Below are 20,592 nucleotides of genomic sequence, written 5' to 3' on the forward strand. Positions count from 1 at the left end.
GCTTAAGTAAACATTTCTAACAGATTTCCGATGGATTGTTTGACAATTTACCGACATAAAATTCCGTTAGTAGTCATCGACGTATTTTCGATGGCATACCATCATATGCTTTTTCTAATGCCTTAATGTTTTGACTATTTCCAAAAAGATAACAACAAATACTTTTACTGACCGAAGAAGAACGCTACTTTTGGTTGTTTTTGACGGATATTTTACTAACGGATGTTACTTTTGCAATCATTTAGTGACAATTTTTAGGGCAATATTTTCCGCCGGTAATACATCGGTCAATTGCAATTTAAAAATCGTCTAATACAATATAAGTTTTAACAAATGTCTAAACCACATATATAATTAAAATAAGTTTAACAAATATTTAAAACAACAATCATAAAAAAACTAGCATGAATTTGGTGGATTGTCCGAAGGGTTACCCATTCGTCTCATAAGTTGTTTACACTTGCATCTCTTCTCACCCTTTCATTCCATTTCATTTTCCTTTGCAATTTGGTCTTGCATATCTTCTGTTATTTCGGTTCCATTTCCATTTAGGTTTACAGCTCCGGTACCGAAAAGAATGTTAAGACAAACATATATAATTAGTAAACAAACATTATACAATTAGTAAAACAAACTATATATTAACATTCGTTATCCATTATAGCAACATACAATATTTTTAATCTCTAATAACATTATTCTTTACTTTATTTTACCAATATAAGGAATGTACTTACATTTTTTATCCGCGACAAAAACATAATATCATTTTATATCCATAATAGCAACATATGTTGTCACACAAATGCACTATATTTTTATTATTCCATAATAGAAAAACACTTTATTTTTCATCCAATAATAGAAACACTTTAGTTTTATACATAAAATAAACAAACGTATTATATTCATTTTACCACTACATACAATATATTTATATTTTCTATCTATAATGCAACATACTTCGTCTTTAACTTTATCTAATAATCGCAATATACTTTATTTTGTATATATAAAAGCAACATACCTCATTGTTATCCATAATAGCAACATATTGTATTATTCTTTCCAATAAAAAAGTATACTTACATTTTTATCCTTAATAGCAAAATACTTTAGTTTTTATCTATAATAGCATGTATTTTACTTTTTACCTATAATAGTATCACACCTTTATATATATATATATATATATATATATATATATATATATATATATATATATATATATATATATATATATATATATATATATATATAATAGCTACGATCATAGTTTTTTGTGTGTATAAAAATAATCTTAAAGTTGTAACGATCCAAATATCTCAAACTATTTGTTATAGAATATATTTGGTCTAAATACATTCAATGGTAAACTCAAGTAGTGAAATGTCAAAGTTTTTGAAAATGTAATATGTATATCCTTGTACCTATTGTATTATAAGAGACAATTAATAAGTTTATAGAAAATTTTTGTTAAAATAAAGTTGTAGTACACTCCGAGACGTGTTCCATGGATGTAAAGTTTGTCAAAATCCTAGTTCGTATAAAGAAGTTACCCCATTCGAAAATGAAATAATTTATTGCGAAAACACGGTGCACCTTTTAGAAGGATGCAATGCATCCTAACCAACTTTGCAAAAAAAAATGCTTAAGTCGTATTATTTAACCCCATCTGATACTAAAGCTTCCCCAAGAACAATATGCATGAAAGGGGTGAAAGTCGAAGGTTTTGAAGAGATTGTGCTCTCAAAAGGTTAGAAAATTGGTACGAGCTTTGATTATCTGGATACCGACGTCAAAGACAAGCTTTTAATTCGAGGAGCAATGATTACAACTTTGAGAAAGAGGTCGTGAGGCCTTTTAGCAAGGGCACGATTGTCGTTTGGGCTAAGGTATTCTCTCAATTTGTTAATATGTAATTTTATTTATGTAAGTATTAAGTCATAAAGGGCTGATAACCCGATATAGTATTTAAAGTTCGTAATATGGTTTTATTATGAACTAATTGGTAAAACTAATAAAGAGTTTATGTGGTGGAACTCTCGATTGGGTAACAATGGTTGTAAACCCTAATTTACAAGATTTTTTACCGTAAGATTGGACTATTGACTTACAGAGTTAAGCCATTTGGTAATGGTTTTGATGAGCTTAGTAATTTGGTAACAAATGGTTACCCAGTTGTCTTAGTGATCAGGAAAAGATCACTATAATATATATAAATAAATAAGTTCCTAAGTGTCTTGATACAAGTTTCGTGGAACTTGGTATTTGTCTAGATAGGTTGGACCAGTGTTTAAGCTAAGAGATAATGTGAGGCTAGAAGTTAGTCTTCACTAACTGACCAGGTGGGTACATGTGGATTTTCCCATTTGGGATACATGGCATATTAGCAATGTTTTCTATGAAATGTTTGAAAATAATTTGTGAAAGTTTCTAGTTTCAAAAGAAATAAGTTTTATCTAGAAAATAAAGGAACTATTTTTCTAAAAGAGTAAGTAAATGGTTTTGAAAGATAAATGATTTTGGATAAATGAACTCTTTTATGAGTAATCGTTAGATAGCTACAAATTGTTATATGGGTTATTCAAAAATATTAAGGAATTGTACTTACAATATTAGTATTTTCTTGTTACTTCATGTGACCAACCCAATTAGGGGTGTATATTATTGTCACTTTATGAGACAAGTGTTGTCACTTATGTGACTAACCCAATTTGAGGTGGTCCTTATTGACATTAGATTCAACATATAGTTGAGAATCAGGAAGGCCCGAAAGAATTGTATTGAGTGAGGACATGTTTTGCCTGATGTTTATAAATGCATGTTTGGTTTTATCAAATGATTTTGTGTCTAAATCCATGTAGCGTACGAGACAATTTTGTCTTACGTATTTTGTTTGAAATACCATGTATTACAGGTATCAGGATACAACCTAGAGAGTTGAGTGGAGACAGATAGCAAAGAGCCAGTGGATAAAAATTTGGCATAACTTCCATGAAGTAAGTATCCTTGTAGCTTTACTGTGGTTTATTGTATCGGTTGTAATACCCGAAGGAATATTTTTACAAATGTATTTGTAAATGCAAGGAGAATATTTCGGGACCATATTTTATAAATGGACCCCATTAACAAAAAATGTTTTATAAACCATAGCATTCTAATGTATACAAGATAGGTGTTACAAAGATACTAGATAGTTAAGACAAATAAGGATCGAATCCACGATGTCATAAATTATCATAATAGTTCCAACTATTGTTATACACGTCCGGTGGACGATGAACCGGTGTAATAGAATTTTTTTATTTTTACTTTCTTCTATATCATCATTTTGTAATTTGTTCACATAAAATAAGAATTATTTCCCAATAACTATTAACCGTAAAATATAGAATTTTGTTGGCTATCTATATGTTTCAATTAACGATGGGAGCTACTTCTATGGAATACGTAATACTCTTTTTTTAGATAACCAAATTCAATCCAGTTATAGCATTGCACTATGAAATTCATTTATTTTTGTACATATATCATTCATTTGTTCCAATTATACAAACACATACAAACTTATTTATTGTTCATTATACCATCCTACATTCATTGTAGTTGTTTTTTGCATTTAGCATAACTGTAAATTCAAGTACAATCACCAGGGTAAGATTGTCATTCAAGGGAATAGTACCCATTTGGTGAACTCGTTCACCTATTACTAAATAACCATTAATAGTTTGTATATTTAATTGATAAAGCATTACATGGTGACAAATAAACAATAGCTACTATAACACCCATGTTCCAGACTAGTTAAGATTACTTTTATCAGGGACCAAAGATGAAGCTTTGGATGAAATCATGTAGCACGACGTGGCTAAGAAGGGCCATGACATGGAAATTGTTTAATGGATCGCGTATGTTATTGGATCGCCACGGCGTGACCAAAGGTTTCCACGGTATGGCAGTTGTCCTAGCCCAAGCCCATGATTCTTTTAGGGTTTTCTTCATATTTAAACCCCTATAAGTCATTTTTAGGGTTCCTTATCAACCTCCATCACCCTCAAGTTTCAAAATCCCTAACCCTAATTCCTCCTTGAGAGTTGTGATTCCATTTTGGTGAGCTTGGTTGCTTGTGAAGAACGAAGAGGCATTGGAAAGGACTGTGGTGCTTCTTGGTTGAAATGAAGATCTATTTTCGACATCTCTAGACCAATATAAGTGTCCAAGTTCCTTGCTTTATGGCTTAAAGTGGCTAGATCTTGAATATTGTGCTATGTCCTTCATGTCTGATCAAGTTTGAAAGGAAGGAACTCATAAAGTTGGCTTGGCAACTTTATGACTTTCATGAGTCCCAAGAGCATCATATGTTGTATATCTACTCCTTGGTGAAAGTTCTCATCATTTTCTTGAGTTTTGATCTTTAGAGCTCATTTTGACCTAAAATCGATTATAGACATGTATTGGACATACATGTCTATAAATCTTCCATCTTTATGATGGATCTGGTATTACAAAACCCTTCTAAAGTAATTGGATTAAGGACTTTTCATATTAAGGGATTAACGGTAAAGACATTGTGGTATTTGGATTTATTTGGACTTAGGGTTAAAGATCTTGATCTGCTTGGGAGTCTTAATGGATAAAGTTGGAAACTTTATCCATTTAGACCATAGAATAGACCATATCTAAGCTTTGGAGCTCTTGGAATTGAGGAAAGCGGCTTAATCCTTTAAGCTGCTAGAAACCTAGTGCCCACGACATGGCCATAGATCACCACTGTGTGACAATGAGGAATTTCTCGTATGTCTAGTTGTATGAGGGCCACGACGTAGCCAATGAGGGCCACGACATGGTGGTTGCCTAAAGTCAACATTTTTTGTTGACTTTTGGTCAAATTTCTATTTTTAGAAGGTAGACTTATGGTTTTCCTTGTGTGCATTGATAGGAGGTGTTTAACACCCATCCTTAGCAGTGACATCTGTTAGTTGTGGTCGACGCGACATTGAGCAAGGTTTTAGTCTGCTTTGTGATACAAGTGAGTTTTCCTCGTTGTATTTATGGATCGAAGGTACCAATACCAGCCCACTAGATTATGTATCCTGGTATATTGGATGATGTTATGTTGGTTAGATGATAGACTGGTAGATTTGTATATATTTTCATGTGTTTACTGGATATGTGATAGATTGGTAGATGTGTATCATTAGCCGTATGTTACACGATCTATGATAGATTGATAGATGTGTATCATTACCCGTATGTTACACGATTTGTGATAGATTGGTAGATCTATATGATTACATGTATTTGCTTTCTAATGAGTGTTATTGTATATGTTGACACGTTATTGTTATTTTTCGGTTGAGGCGGTCCTGCTTTGTGTTGAAGGCCAAGATAACTGGGGCGGTCCGGATAGACTGTAATCCCTGTGAGGCGGTCCAGTCAAGCCAAAGGCCCGAGAGCAATCCGGATAGGTTGTAGGCCTAATGAGGCAGTCCAATGAGGCTAAAGGCTCGAAGAGCGGTCCAGATGGGTTGTAGGCCTGTCTATGAGGTGGTCCAGTCAAGCTAAAGGCTCATGTATGCATGATGTTATATGTATGGTTATGTGTGGTACTTCGAGGGAACTCACTAAGCTTTGCCTTACAATTTGATTTCATGGTTTCAGGTACATCAGATGATCGGGCAAGGAGAAGACGCGATTGTGCACATCATCCTTGGATATTTTATTGATAAATGATTTTGGGATACTATAATTAACGATTATGGCTTTTGGAACAAAGTTTTGAAATATTTATGAATTCATTAAAATGGTTTTAAGAATGAAAGTTTTTCCTTGATTTTTCGGATGTTACAAGTTTGTATTAGAGCCCTGGTTTGAGAGAATTTGATAAGCATTCATGTAAATCCAAACTCAAACTAAGGATTTGTAAAGGTTTTCAAATTATTTTCAAAAGTAACCAAGGAAGGATGAGATGTGTATGATCATCCGGAGCAAGAAAGTATACCTCAAGATGTCCATAGTGTTATGATGATTATGATAGAACAACATGCTAGTATTAGTTTAGGGATCTTCGGGGATTGCATGATAGAATTTCCTGATGTTTGATGCCTAACAACCTAAGAGAATTTCTTGTATGTTATATGGAATTGACATCATTATTGTAGTTGCTTAGTGTGTACATAATAGTTGTACATAACTAAGATTTATAGTCTGGGAATGTTTTATCTAGCCTTATTTCATGTTCCTTGTCTGGTTGTGGGCTTAGCGTAGAATCATGTATTCAATTGTCTATGGAATCTAGCATTATGTATGATTAGCATGCATGAGCATCTACAGGGTTGGTGGAAGTTTCATGAGTGGCGTGGGGACCCTAAGAGAGCCTAAAGAGTACTTTGGAGTAGGTAGTATGCTGTTTAGCTGGTTTTGGGAGTATCAACATGATTTGTTACGTAGAGGATTCATGGTGATTCTTGAGGAAAGTATGGATAGGTGTGGAAGGTAGTATTAGGCCCGTACTACTGGAAGCGTAAGATCTGTAATCGAATTGATGGAAGTCACGACGATTCTAAGGAGATGGTTGATGGTAGATAGTATGGTTGATACCATGATTAATAGTTGTGTTTCCGTATCTGTTGATCTTTTTGTTATGATTGTTCAGGCTGAGGATGGGTTTGGTGATTGTTTGGACCTTAGTGGTCATGTCAGGTTCGGCTTGAATGGTGCAGACGTAGGTAAAAAAGTTGATTTTGAGGTCTCAAGGGCCTTACTCAAGGTAGTGCCAGTTGAGTCGTGAGACTTAAGAATGAAGCGATCGTTATGAACGACTCGATGATCGCATCAGGAGGTTGAGTGATTGGTAGATGGATTCAAATGTCACAATCGACTACAGTGGATTTGTTCTTCAATCTTTCCACATTTGGAGGAAAGTGAGAGCAAACATGTGATTTACAGAGTTGGGATGTAGACCCATCATGGGGCTAGATAGTTGCGGTTTTTGGGCGGCAGTATGGCAGTGTCGGAATACACAAGAGTATTCTTATGGTATGGTTGCCTTGAGATGAGATCAAGGGTATAATTTCTTTGGATTCAGGCAGGTCAGGTGCTAGAAGATGGTTTCAGGTGATCGGGGAAGTGAATCGGGAGCGACAAATTTTGTTGTCTCGATGTATCCCGACTAAGAGAGTGATGCCCCTTGTATATATGAATGATCCTCGCGGTGAATTGATGGTTGGGGATTTGTGGACAAAGTAAGTGGTAATCCAATTGTCGCTATGTAGAGAATCAGTGTTATGAATGAACTGTCAGAATTATTTCTTCTATATCTACATGGGATTCTTGATGTTAGAGGTGGTTATGATTGGAAGTTTCTGAAGTATCTATCTAAGAATCGAAATCTCCTTGAGTTTCTTGGTCTTTATCTAGAATATCCTCTTGCGTTGTGTTATACATTCCAAGAGTCAGGGATGGTATGTACCTGGTTGACACAGTTTAAGATATGGTTTATTTGCAATGCCAGTAGTGATAGTTCGAATCCTAAGTGGGGAGAACTAGGCATTTTGCTTGCAGGATCATCGATATATTCGAGTTTATGGTGTTGGAAGAATAGTTCATAGGGATTTACGGATCGAGTATGCGAGGCTTAGGTTCAGGACTTGGCCGACACGAGGATACATAGCAAGTTTTCATCAGATTTATGTGCTCAGGAATGCATGAGTTTTCTTTGCGGCTGTTAGGTGCATTTTATGCACCTTTTTTCACATCTTTTAGTCCCTTTTTTATGCATCTGTTTAGCATAATTGTTCTTCATTTGTCTTGCATTTCATCATATCCATGTTAGTGTCTAGAACAACATGATTTGCACACTTTAATGTCTTTTTCAGGTAAACCGGAGGTTGGAACATGCTTTAAGAGGTGTCGGGAAGCATTGGTGAGAAGAACGGAAAAGTTGAAAAAATCGAGTTTGGACCCGATGATAGAGGAATACACGACCCGTTTTGGATTTACAGTGCAGGATGGGCACGGGCCGTGTTGACCAGAATGGGAGCTGTTGACTTCACGGAACACGACTCATGTCAGCTTAGCCTAATTTGACACGGGCCGTGTTGGCCTTGCTGAGCAGTTATGAGCATCAAACTTTGGAGTTGGAATTGAGGATTGAAGACCATTTTCCATTCAACATGACCTGTGTTGATTTGCTCTATTTTGACACGGGCCGTGTTCGTCCCAAAAACTGCCTTTTGGCAGTTTTTTTTCCTATTTTTCATATCTCAGGATTTGGGTCATTGGGGGAACACACATCATATCAAAGCGCATTTTGTGAGGGGATTTCGATGGTTTTTGCAAGGGTTTAATCAGTAATCATTTGGAAACATTATTTCTAGTATTTGTAAGTTGTAATTGCACATTGTTTCCATCTTTTAAACTTGTGATCTTGTTCTAGCCAGTTGTGGCTAGAACCCTAGTTTCTCCAATTTCATGTTGTGACTTCTTGGTAGTGACTTCAATCATATGATTTGAATAGGCACGAAGTCGCATCATCACCAAGGCTTACTGAATAGGCACGAAATCGCATCATCACCAGGGTTTACACAATAGGCACTACGTCTCATAGTTACCAGGGTTTATACAACAGGCACTACGTCACATAGTCACCAGGGTTTACACAATAGGCACTACGTCTCATAGTCACCAGGTATTTCATCTACCCATGTTCTATCCAACATATTTGTAGATATAAAATACATATACGGTTTAAATCATTAAAACATGTATAAAACATCTATTCCACACCCATCTCAAATAAACAAACAATACATAACACATAGCACGTATTTAATAGCAAATACTACATATTTATGTGTTAGAAGAAAGTAACTATACACTCACACATATAAACAACAATATATACACATAACACGTATTTTATAAAATACTTCATATCTATGTGTAAGATGAAAGTGACTATACACTCACTTGATTAGACGATTCTCGGACAGCACTACGACTTGTAAAAGTAGTATTCTTCGGTAGATCTGGAAGATCTTCACAAAAACCGGATTCTCGCAGGCAGAGCTTCGGCTCGGGAATTTCAATTCTCGGGATCTTCAGGCTTCGGGACTCGCTTCAGGTCTCGGGATGATATCGGGGCTTCAGGAGTTAAAATAGGGCTTAGAGAGTGTATCGGGAGTAGGAGAGTAAGAGATGAGCAACTAAACTCGACTGCCCCTTGAATTTTATTTATAGGGTGAATTTTTTGGGTTCACCTCGTGAGCCACATATGTTCACCTCGTGAGCTACATATGCTCACCTCGTGAGCTCGATACGTCATTGCGTTCATCATGGCCACTTGCCCCGCAAGACGTCCATCATTTGGTCACCTCGTGAGCAACTAATGCTCGCCTCGTGAGCTACATATGCTTACCTCGTGAGCTCTAACACAACCTTGGGGTTCAAGCCCCAAACTTCATAAATTCATAACTTTCACATGTGAGCTCCGTTTTCGACGTTCTTTATATCCACGCGTAGGTGAGACTATGCTCTACAACTCTCATTTAGATTCCGTTGGCTAATTTTGACATTATTTTTACTATATTATTTTTAGTAGGCCGGAACAGGAAAACTCCGTTATAAACTCATAACTTCTTCATTTGTCATCCGTTTTTGTCTGTCTTTTCACCGTTGGACTACTATCAACGAGATCTTCAATTCTCGTTTAGATTGTTTCGGCTAAATATCGCTCGATCTGATATTCAAACTTCGAGTTGTACACTATTAAGCCGAAACTTCGAAAAATCATAACTTCCTCATACAATGTCAGATTTGGGTGTTCTTTTTATGCACTTTCTCGGTTTAACGAACTCTACAACATTCGTTTAGATCACTCAGGCTAAATATCTCTCTAACTAAATTCACTATTTACATCGCGCTGTGTCGTGTCGGTTCTGTCGCGAAACTTCGACATGTCATAACTTCTTCGTTATAACTCAGATTTCGGCGTTCTTTATATGTACGGAATCCTTGTAACATATACTAAAACTTAGGTAAGAGTAATGATTCTAAATAATCTTCTATCAAAAAGTCATTTTTGATGCTTATCGTCTCTAAATTGACTAGCCCGGATCTACAGGTGTTACAGCATTAGACGAGATCAATGGTCAAAAGAAAAAGTTAAGAAGATGAAGAAACACAACAAGGAAGAAAACTAGAAGAAAGGAATACTCCTAAATGCTTCTTACTCTTTCAAACCAATTGATCGACAACGTTTCTGTTAATTCATTAAAGGAGTGAGACTACCTGATGGTTTTGGATCGAACTTTAAGAAGAAGGTTAATGATACTGAATCAAATTTGGTTGGGTTGAAGTCTCACGATCATTACATCCTCATGCAATGATTGCTACATATAGGGGTTCGAGCATGTCTCCCAGCAAATGTTTCAAGAACAATCATTGACCTGTGTACGTTCTGTAAAAAAAATTGTGAGCGGTCATTAGATGTTAACGACATGAGAAATGCCAGAACAAAATTGGTGAAGATCTTATGCAATCTTGAGTTGATATATCCTCCAACATTTTTCGACATAATGATTCATCTTATTCTTCATTTACCTAATGAAGCCATTCTTGGAGGGCCTGTATACATGAGATGTATGTATCCTTTTGAAAGATATATGAAAAAACATAAAAATTATGTCAGAAACAAAGTCAAACCAGAAGGTTCAATAGCAGAGGGTTATGTTGCAAACGAAGCTTTGATATTCTAGTCTATATATCATGAGGGTATGCAAACTAAATTCAACAGTGCTGATAGAAATGATGATCCCGACCTTCCAAAAAGGCAATTTTCTATGTTCTCATCACAATATCGAACAATGTTGGCTAAGAAAATCGCTGAACTTTGTAAATAGGCCAAAAAAACCATTGCATTGGTTTGTAGTAAACAATTTCAATGACGGTGACGCTGATGATACATACTCTTCAGATGAAGAAATAAATAATGAAAACTAGGATAGTGATGATGATGTTGTACATGTATATTATTCTAGTGATGAATCTGATTGACGGTATGGTATTGTTATTATATATCCTGAATGTTTGTTAAATTTTGAAATGTTGCTTATTTGTAGCTTTATTATATATTTTGAATGTTTATAATATTTGTTAAATAGATGGCAGAAGTCACGAGGGGACACAGAGGAGACGGTGGGAATAGACCTCCACACAGGGTTGCACGTGGTGTACCATCGGGTTGCCAATCTTGTAAGTTATATGAAATTTTTAAGTATTAGAAATATTAAGGTTTTAAATTTCTAAATTTCCAATTACATATATAAATATAGCACAAGCGAAGACTGTGAATGTGAATGTGCGTGGCAAATGGAGAAACTTAAATTTGTACGATGAGTATGAAAAAAAACAAGTATAGGCCTTTGGATTTGACAATTGATATCTCCGAGTGGACGTATCGATTTATAGGGGACAAAAGGCAAATGTTTGTTAGACTGATCTCAAAACTAGTGAGATTACAGGTATCGTTGCATTATCATACTTGGCGTCGTGTTCCTACTAATTACAAAGATGATTTATATCCCGAACTAGAGGTAAATATACAATATATTTTATATGTATGGAATTGTACGCTTATTAAATATTTTTTACTAATCAAATATATTTTTCTTTTTGCAGACTTTTTTTTTTGATATTAATAGATATCAGGGAACAAACTTATGGGAACCCCTTCAAGTGGGTATCCAAGCAGATATGCAAAGAGCTTATCGAGAGTCCAAGTATCAGATAAAAAAACATTTTGATAGAGTTGGTGGGTATCATAATTTGGAAAGGGCAAGAAGATATTCACCACCTGATTGGACCGCCGAAGCTTGGAATGATATGATTGATTTATTGTTTTTTACCGAGGAATACAAACGCACGTCAATCCAAAATAAAGTTACTAGGTCAAAACTTCCGCACACAAGTGCTCACGGATGTAGACCTTATGCTCAACGATGTCATTTAAAGGTAATAAAATACACTAGTATTATTTAAAATTTTTATTAACATTTGTATGAATATATTTATTGTTTTTTCACTTATTATAGGAAAAAATGGGAATCAACTCGCATCATATTGAGGGTTGGAGACAAATGCGCTACAAAGAAGGTTCAGGTTGGTGTACAAGTCGAGCAGAAAAAGACTGGGTAAATGATAAACGAAATGAATGTGTTGTTTAAATATATTATTATTAATTACAGTTTCTTATTTAAGAAATATTATTATTTTAATGTTTAAGTTTAGTTGTTTGTTTAATTAATGTATGTTAATTGTTTACTTTATTTTATGAGAAAATTCAAAAGGAATATGAGAAAATGCAAAACGAGGTTGGGGAAGACAGAGAAGTAAACAAGGAAGAATGTTTAGAACGTGCCCTTAGGACGAGATGTGGACATGCTCGCGGGGTGAGTAGGAGACCAACCTCCAATTTCAGTTTAATTCCAAATGAACGGCCTTCCACTTCCAAATCATCTCAATTTCAACCCCAATCTCAATCCCAATTTGATGCACAACAAATGCAAGAACATTTACAACAATATAATGGATCATTGGCGGCATGTATTTAGAATTTTCAACCACCACCACTTCTTACATTTCTATTCAACTATAACACACAAACAAATACCTCTCAACAATTTGTCGAAATGATGGAAGAAGAAGGAGGAGGAGAAGAAGAAGAAGAAGAAGGAGAAGATGATTATGACAATGATGGTTGATGTATTTTTTTTTTTAGTATTTTGAACAATATTAGTTAACTACATACAATAAGTCCTTAGCTTATATGTCATTTCCAATTATATAAAATATCACGTGATGATACTAAAATCACCATTATAATTTCTAAAGTAAGAGCATCTCTAGTGATTACATTATAAATAAGTGTCTCATCACAATTCCATTAATTTTGACCTCTATAGAAAATATTACTCCAATGGTTAAGCTTGTTAAATAGCTTTTTTGATGAATTTAACTAGTTTATTCTTATCTTTCTAAAATGTTTTATAATTTTTTTATTTAATTAGTTTATTTTTTAACAAAAATAATTATTGAATAAGAATATATAAATATCGGTTCATTATTTATGTAAGTAAAACACAAACAGTAATTATGTTATAGTTAAAATATAAAATAAAAATATTAAAAATATTATATTATCGTCATAAAAATTATATTTTATGAATAGGATGTTATTAATATTTAATAAAAATAATTAAATAGTAAAGAAATAAAAAACATTTAAAACTAATTTATAATTATAAGTTATAACGAAAAGGCTAGATTAAAATATTGTTAAAATAGAAAAGATTATATGTATAAGTTGTGAAAGTAAGTGCTTATTAAAAAAATAATAATAAAAATAAAAAATAGTAATAAAATAATAAGTTATAAAAAAAAACCTAAAATGCTCTAACCGTCCACCTTTCCTAATAGTGTAATTTAAGTTAAGCTAACATGATATTTCTCATACATCCGACCTGAATATATAGTATTTTAAATCATTAATTACCATATAATATCATGAAAACCCTGCAGCGCTCTTGGTTCTTCGTGAAGACTGAAGACTAATTGACTGAAGACCCTTGTGTTAGCTATAAATAAATACATGAGACTAAAATCGCAAATATTTGCTATTCGGGAGCAAAAGAAAATATCGATAATTAAAGCTTTTGCTAAGGTACGTAGTCGAATCTCCTTTTCCCTCAAATTTCTTTCTGGAATTCTTGCTTATTTGTAAAAACCTATCAAATCACTTGGTTGTTTCAATAATGAACACAATACATTTATGAAACTTCGAGACTTCTGCTAACGATCTATGCGAGGAGCATAATTGGTTCTTTGAATAGGTCAAAGTAAACGTACAGGTATGTATTTTGAACAAGTTCCTCACTAGCTAGTTTCATGGAACTTATATCAAATTGGGATTAGATCCCACGTCACTGATCGAGTTCAGAAATCGATGAGGCTTCTACATATATAGTTTCTTATATAATCATTCCTTATTTTGGTTTTTGTGTTTGCAGAAAGACATCATTTTTAATCTTGCAAAGTGTTTAAATTGTGAGAGAATAATATTTTCAGTTTTGTAAAACTTGTCTCTTCAATATCGTTTGTCAAAACATAAAGTCTGGAACTCTTTTGCGACTAATTAGTTTGAGTTATTTGGATCTAAATCTAGGAATTTTTTTGGATTAGAAAAGATGATCTAATTATAGAATTTTAGTTATTTTGCATATTTGCCGATATCAGAAGTTATTGAGACATTTTGATTTATTTTCCATTTTAACAAGAACACTGATTGAGCATGCAATTTCGTTTTCATAAGTATAACTAAGTTTGCTTTGAACCTGTAAGCGAATAACTTCATTTCTAGTAAATTAGTGTACTTTTGAATATCTACCTATGTGTGTGTGTGTTTGTATAATCCAAAATATAACATCGGACATCAAACCAATATATGGTGTCCTAAACTGGATCTGAGTTTTTTCTTATTTATCTAAACTGTAAAAAAAGTATTAGAACATTTGAAGTTAGTTTACAATTCAAGTTGGAAGTGAAGTATTTGAAATCTAGGTTTTTTTTTTTTTTTTTTTTTTGAACAGCAAGAAGAACGTTTTAGATAAAAGGCTACCATGTAGCTAGCTCGAGATACATGTAATTGATACATTCCCTTTTCTGGTGGCTACATTTTTGAAAATTAAAGACACCAATTCTTCTAATTTTTAACCAGTTGAAGACTGATCTGTGAAATCTAGGTTTGTTTATCTGAAATCAAAATACGATTCATACTTCTGATCCAATAGAGAAAGCATAATTAATTAATGATGTTTCCAAAAAATATTCTGCAGCGCAGCATAAACAGGAAATATTTGGACATTTTATTGTTGATAGTATGGTCACTAAGATTGTTAATACCTTCATAAGCCCACCAATATCCTTCAGCAGCTTGTCATGCATTCAGTGAGACCACTGTTGACATAAGATATAAAAGATTTTTGCATATATATGATTAATTTTGGAACATGCTTATATATTGAAATATATATTTTCCAAAAAATGTGTTGGCATGTTATAATCCTGACTTTTGAATTGTGAAACTTTACTTTAGTAAATAGCATAGATATTGTTTTCATATTTTCATTGAGTTGTGCCTGATCACAATGTTTTTATTATTAAGTTGCTAAAGCATTTACTCACATTTACTCACAAGTCATGAACATTTTTATCTCATATATATAGCACATTCTTTTAAGGAAGCGTGCATGTTAATTACTGGTCTAAATAGTGTTATAAAACTCGCCGAGTTTGCCGATTACTTCTCAGAGTACTCGCTACTCGGTCCCTTACCGATGCGAGTTACAGAATTCCGAGTACATCCCGATCGGTATCTTACTGAACTGAGCAGAGTTGTAAAACCTGATCAACTCGGTGATTAATATGTATAATATATTTAACGATTTATTGTTTAATATATAAATGTCATTATTATTATATATATCTTGAATTTTTAGTAATTATTCACGAAGTTAGATCATTATGTGTGTTTCAATTTTTATGTATTCACATGTACTTAATTTTATTATATATTTCAATCAGTTTAAGATTTTAATTTATTATTTTAACATATATAAGTTCCCTAAAAATATTTCTATGTGAACTACCGAATCCGAGTACTCCCCAAGTACTCATGAGTACTCGTTACTCAGTAGTCGGCCGAATAAGTACCGAGTAACGAGTTCTACAACCTTGGATCTAAGTAAACCAAACAGATTTCTCAATGGATAATAATTAACTTTGTTAAGTTGGATGAACACAGAAATCATTATTGTAAAAGGCACAAATAATCATAAAAATGCTTATTTGCTTAGAACTTTGTACATCGATCTATCTAACGAGCTAGTGTCTCTTTGTTGCAGAAACTTCATATCATTGCCGTGTGTAATATAAAGCTATCAAGATAAGACAAAGACAGTTATAATGGATATTCCATCCACCGTATGGCAGCCTGACCTGGTAAGAGTTGCTAGTTCTTGATTTAGAAATAACTGGTACAATATATAGCCTTCAAAAACCCTTTCTAGCTATGTTAATATATTTCTCTTGCATTATAATGTAGATGTATTAGATACCAATTTGTTTTTTATTTACTAATGAGTCCAACACACCTCAGGGTTTAAATACGTACCATAGAACCAATTCTAGACAGCTAAGTCTATCGCCTGTGAATTAATAATATATACACACCTATGGAGGAGCAAAAATCGATGGAATTATTTGTTGCGAGACAAAATATATATGCTTCTAGTGAACAAGCCACATATGGATATGAGAACAACTTATTGAGATAATAAACTTCTAATGTGGTTTTTTTTTATAGCAACTAAATAAAAACATGAAACTGTGATTTTATAAATGTGATATAATATCGTGGTTAATGTTTCCATTACACAATATATATATATATATATATATATATATATATATATATATATATATATATATATATATATATATATATATATATATGGAAAAGTGAATATACCCTTAAGGGTATATAAGCTTAGGTACCCAAACTCATTATAATACGCCATTTTGTTTAATATATTCATTATAATGTTCTTAAACTTCAACTATTGACTTGAATTAGTTTCAAAATTTTATCACGTCTTTTTGCCGAACACCTAATAGGCTATATATTATAGTTAAAAATGAAAATTATGTAAGAGGAATATAAATGTGAAATTGATAAAAATTTTGGAGGTAAATCAAGTTAGAAGTTGAATTATAAGAACATTGGACAATTACAATGTATATATATGATACAAAACGATATAGTATAGTAAGTTTGAGTACCTAAGCTTATATATCCTTAAGGGTATATTCACTTTTCCCATATATATATATATATATATATATATATATATATATATATATATATATATATATATATATATATATATATACACAATTAACTGCATCCAGTCAATCTACAATTTGATTTCATCATTATTATTCTTTTTTCATCATTAATGATAAACACTTCAGTTATTAATTATTCCTGTTCTATTATTTTGGTAGTACTTGACGTAAAAAAGAAGCTTTAGAATCTGTTCTAAAAAAGACAAAATGACATTCATATCCCCTTAAAATCTACAAAAATCTATAAAGATCCTTAAAATCAATGTTACAACAACTAAAAACAATCAAGCTAATTGGTAAACTTCATTAATAACGATAAAGATTTTGTTGAGTAACCAATAAAATGAAATAAATAATAATATATCTACAAAAGGAATAAAAAGAAAAGATAAAGTTTTTCACGTACCACGTGATCATATGCAAAAGTTTCGGAGAGATCATCAACAAGAATTGATTGGATCGCGAAGGCAGAAACTACGTACTATAACCATGCATGTCGTTAGTCGAAATAAAAGTACTTTCCTCGTAATCAATAAATATCCTGGGTACCCACAATGTGATATTTTCCAAACACTAAAAACAATCCCATAAATATATATTAAATTCAATATTTTTTTTTGTTGGTTCAAGAGCTTTTTTTTTCTTTTTAATTTATTATTATTATTATTATTATTATTATTATTATTATTATTATTATTATTTTAACAGCAACAATAACATTAGGAAAACGCTAGCGGGAAGCTAGCAATAACATCGAGAGTATTTGAGCTTAAACTATCAATTAACTTCAACAGTGAGTTCTTAATTGATGTAGATGTGATTTCTTGATTACCTTTACCAATGCCAAAGGCTACTTTCGTAATTTATCATAGAAGGGCATTATTGTCATTTTGTAACTCAACAGCCTAGCTTAGCACTGACGCTTTCCCCTTTCTTATTCTTAGTCAATGAAAACAAAGATTCAGCCAATTCTCTTTCAATTCTGACCTAACGATAACATGGTATCAGCTTAGATCCATCCTTTTTTCTTCCGCAATTCTTCGATTCACTTCAATTTTCTTATGCGAATATGTTCAAACATGTCTGATCTTTACAATACAACTTGTGGAAGAATTACCTAGATAGATATGATTGTCTTTGTTAATATGACAAATTCATTAATCTACCCTTCAACTCGCGATAACCCGTTATATCAAAACTATTTTTATTTTTATTTTTTCTGAAATGTTTCTACGTTGCATGATAGGAAATGGAAGAGCCTTGTCACATCATGAAACAGCATCAACAAACATGTTCTTATTATACTGATTCATTTTCATCAGAAAGCTTCAAAGATCATCCCAATTTGATCTCAGTAAACCAGTCTATTCCACTAGCCTCCATTAATGGAGATCTAGACCAAAAAGAAGATCATAAGGCAGCTGAAAGTAACCCTTTTCCCCCAAACTACGCTTCCTTATCCAGCACTTTCACTATATCTTTTGGAAACCCTACATCACCAGAAGATATTAAACCATATGGAGGATCCAAATTCAATTACCCTGACGTAATGACGCCTAAAGAGGAAACAAGTCTCAATGAATTTCTTGGATCTATTGAGCTAACCAGAAGGGTTCAGACGACAAGAAGAAACCATAGACAAGCTCAAGAACATGTCTTGTCAGAGAGAAAGAGAAGAGAGAAGTTGGCTCAACGCTTCATGTCCTTGTCTGCTCTCCTTCCTGGAGTTAAAAAGGTACAAAGTTACATACTATTGCACGCTTTAGTTTCAATATGGAAAGAAATTTAGATTGAACAAAGTTACATATATATACCCTAATTTATAGCCACAATAAACTCAGCTAGCTACCTCGGAAAGATAAATGACTTATTACCTTATTATCAGCAAACTCCAAACCAATTTGTTATTTATGAATGCAACTTAGGGATCATATATCATGTATACAGATTCACTAATCTTGACACAATGTAAAATTAAAAGTAGGTTTATATTTCAGCTAATATTATCCAGGATGACCATCTCATTTTGTATGTATTGTTGCTAATTACCCATTATCTTAGATGGAGAAGGCTACTGTGTTGGAAGATGCAAGTAAGTACATAATACAACTTCAAACCCGTGTGAAGGAACTAGAAGGAACAATTAGTGGAAAAGATAACATCCATGAATCAAATGTTTCCATAACGAGATCCAAGCTTTATGTTAATCATGGAGACCATGGAGCTTCTTCCCATGAAATGGAAGACTTCCCTAGCAGCGGCACTAATAATGACCCTGAGATCAAAGCAAGAATTTCTGGACGAAACATACTTTTAAGAATCTACTGTGGGAAAAGTTCGTCGATAGTTTTAAAAACTTTAACGGAGATGGAGAGACTTCATATTACCAACATTTGTTGCGGCATTCTTCCCTTCTCCAACACTACCAATCTAGTTACAATCACTGCTCAGGTATGTGATTAGTATATGGTTAATTACTATGAAACGTATATATTGTTAATTATGTGACTCGAATTTTAGTAAACAAAACAATAACAAAGTGAAGAAAACCTTAATTAATGGCGATTCTCAAAGGGATAAGTGTTTGGAGTAACCCTATGGATTCGGCCTATATATGGTTGTTAGATTTATGGTTATAATTATCGGTAATTAAGGATTCAGTTGTAATCGTTTTGAAACAATCTGGTATAAGAATAGTTATTTAGTTCTTATTGGTGGACTTAGGTCACATCCACTGAACAATGTTAATTCTTTGTGTCGTTTTATTGCTTTCTTTAATTTGCTATCTTATGGAACACCTATATATTGGAAATAATAGTTTAGATGAACATATTCTCGGTTAGTTTCTTAATTTATATAACCTATGGTTAAAATTTTGGGTTATGATTTTCTTGGTGTCTTTTGCAGATGAGTGATCAGATGGTCATAACCAGGAGGTATTTTGTGAAATGCCTACAATCAGCTCTTTGTAATTTTCATTGACATGTACTTAATTAAGCTAAAAATTTACGCTACATCTGACCCTCCTTTGATGTACCCTCCTTTTATCTTGTATTAATTATTTGTTACATATAATGTTGTATAATTTTTAAATGGGTTTGATAGATTAGTTTACATTCAGCAAGATTTTGGGACATTGGCTTTCCGAACTTGTTTTCTTTTTAATAATAAAACGTATATTGAACAACAATTTAGATCTACTTGAAATCCAAGAATAGAATATAATGGCAATCTCATTGAATATATAATGACGCCTTTCTATGTCCGATCTACATTGAATATAACATTACCCCAAATACATCCAAACCATCCATGCAATAGTGACCATGAGAGCATCTAACCATCATTTATTAACTAGTGTTTAAAGAATCCACCAAATCTAACAAAAATGATATTTCTATAGGTATTTGATCGAATTCCCATACCATAAATTTGATGTTTTTATATCAACAGCAAGAAGCAAAAAGATATTTCACTATAATTACAACATAGCTAGCAAGAGGCTAGAGTCAGAAGTAATTGTGGCAATATGTATGAGGGTTGATACACCGGTTTGACCGGCTACAATATTTAGCATAACTTTACCTTTGACCATAGTTCCTTCATAACCGAACACAAACAAAAATA

The 20,592-nt window shown here is 33.0% G+C and overlaps 1 protein-coding gene and 1 long non-coding RNA gene across 2 annotated transcripts; both read left to right on the forward strand.

The window, feature by feature from the left end:
- The first annotated feature begins 1,305 nt into the window (after positions 1 to 1,305).
- LOC145031957 (uncharacterized) lies at positions 1,306 to 8,381 on the forward strand. The gene is made up of 3 exons (XR_013677056.1): positions 1,306 to 1,895; positions 2,921 to 5,576; positions 5,665 to 8,381. It is a non-coding gene; the product is annotated as an uncharacterized LOC145031957 (long non-coding RNA).
- Positions 8,382 to 17,876: 9,495 nt separating this feature from the next.
- On the forward strand, positions 17,877 to 20,057 carry LOC145029186 (transcription factor bHLH18-like). The gene is made up of 4 exons (XM_078977789.1): positions 17,877 to 17,966; positions 18,212 to 18,700; positions 19,027 to 19,416; positions 19,873 to 20,057. The coding sequence occupies exons 1-4, from the start codon at positions 17,964 to 17,966 to the stop codon at positions 19,945 to 19,947; spliced, it is 957 nt and encodes a 318-aa protein (XP_078833915.1). The 5' UTR covers positions 17,877 to 17,963; the 3' UTR covers positions 19,948 to 20,057.
- The last annotated feature ends 535 nt before the right edge of the window (positions 20,058 to 20,592 follow it).

Source organism: Lactuca saligna, chromosome 2 (assembly GCF_052625555.1).
Source record: "Lactuca saligna cultivar CGN05327 chromosome 2, ASM5262555v1, whole genome shotgun sequence".
Lineage (NCBI taxonomy): Eukaryota > Viridiplantae > Streptophyta > Magnoliopsida > Asterales > Asteraceae > Lactuca > Lactuca saligna.

Excerpts from the sequence above, each read along its gene's own strand:
- LOC145029186 (XM_078977789.1), top strand. Across the intron at positions 18,701-19,026 it reads TCCTTCCTGGAGTTAAAAAG|ATGGAGAAGGCTACTGTGTT; the intron begins GTACAAAGTTAC and ends CCATTATCTTAG. Across the intron at positions 19,417-19,872 it reads TAGTTACAATCACTGCTCAG|ATGAGTGATCAGATGGTCAT; the intron begins GTATGTGATTAG and ends TGTCTTTTGCAG.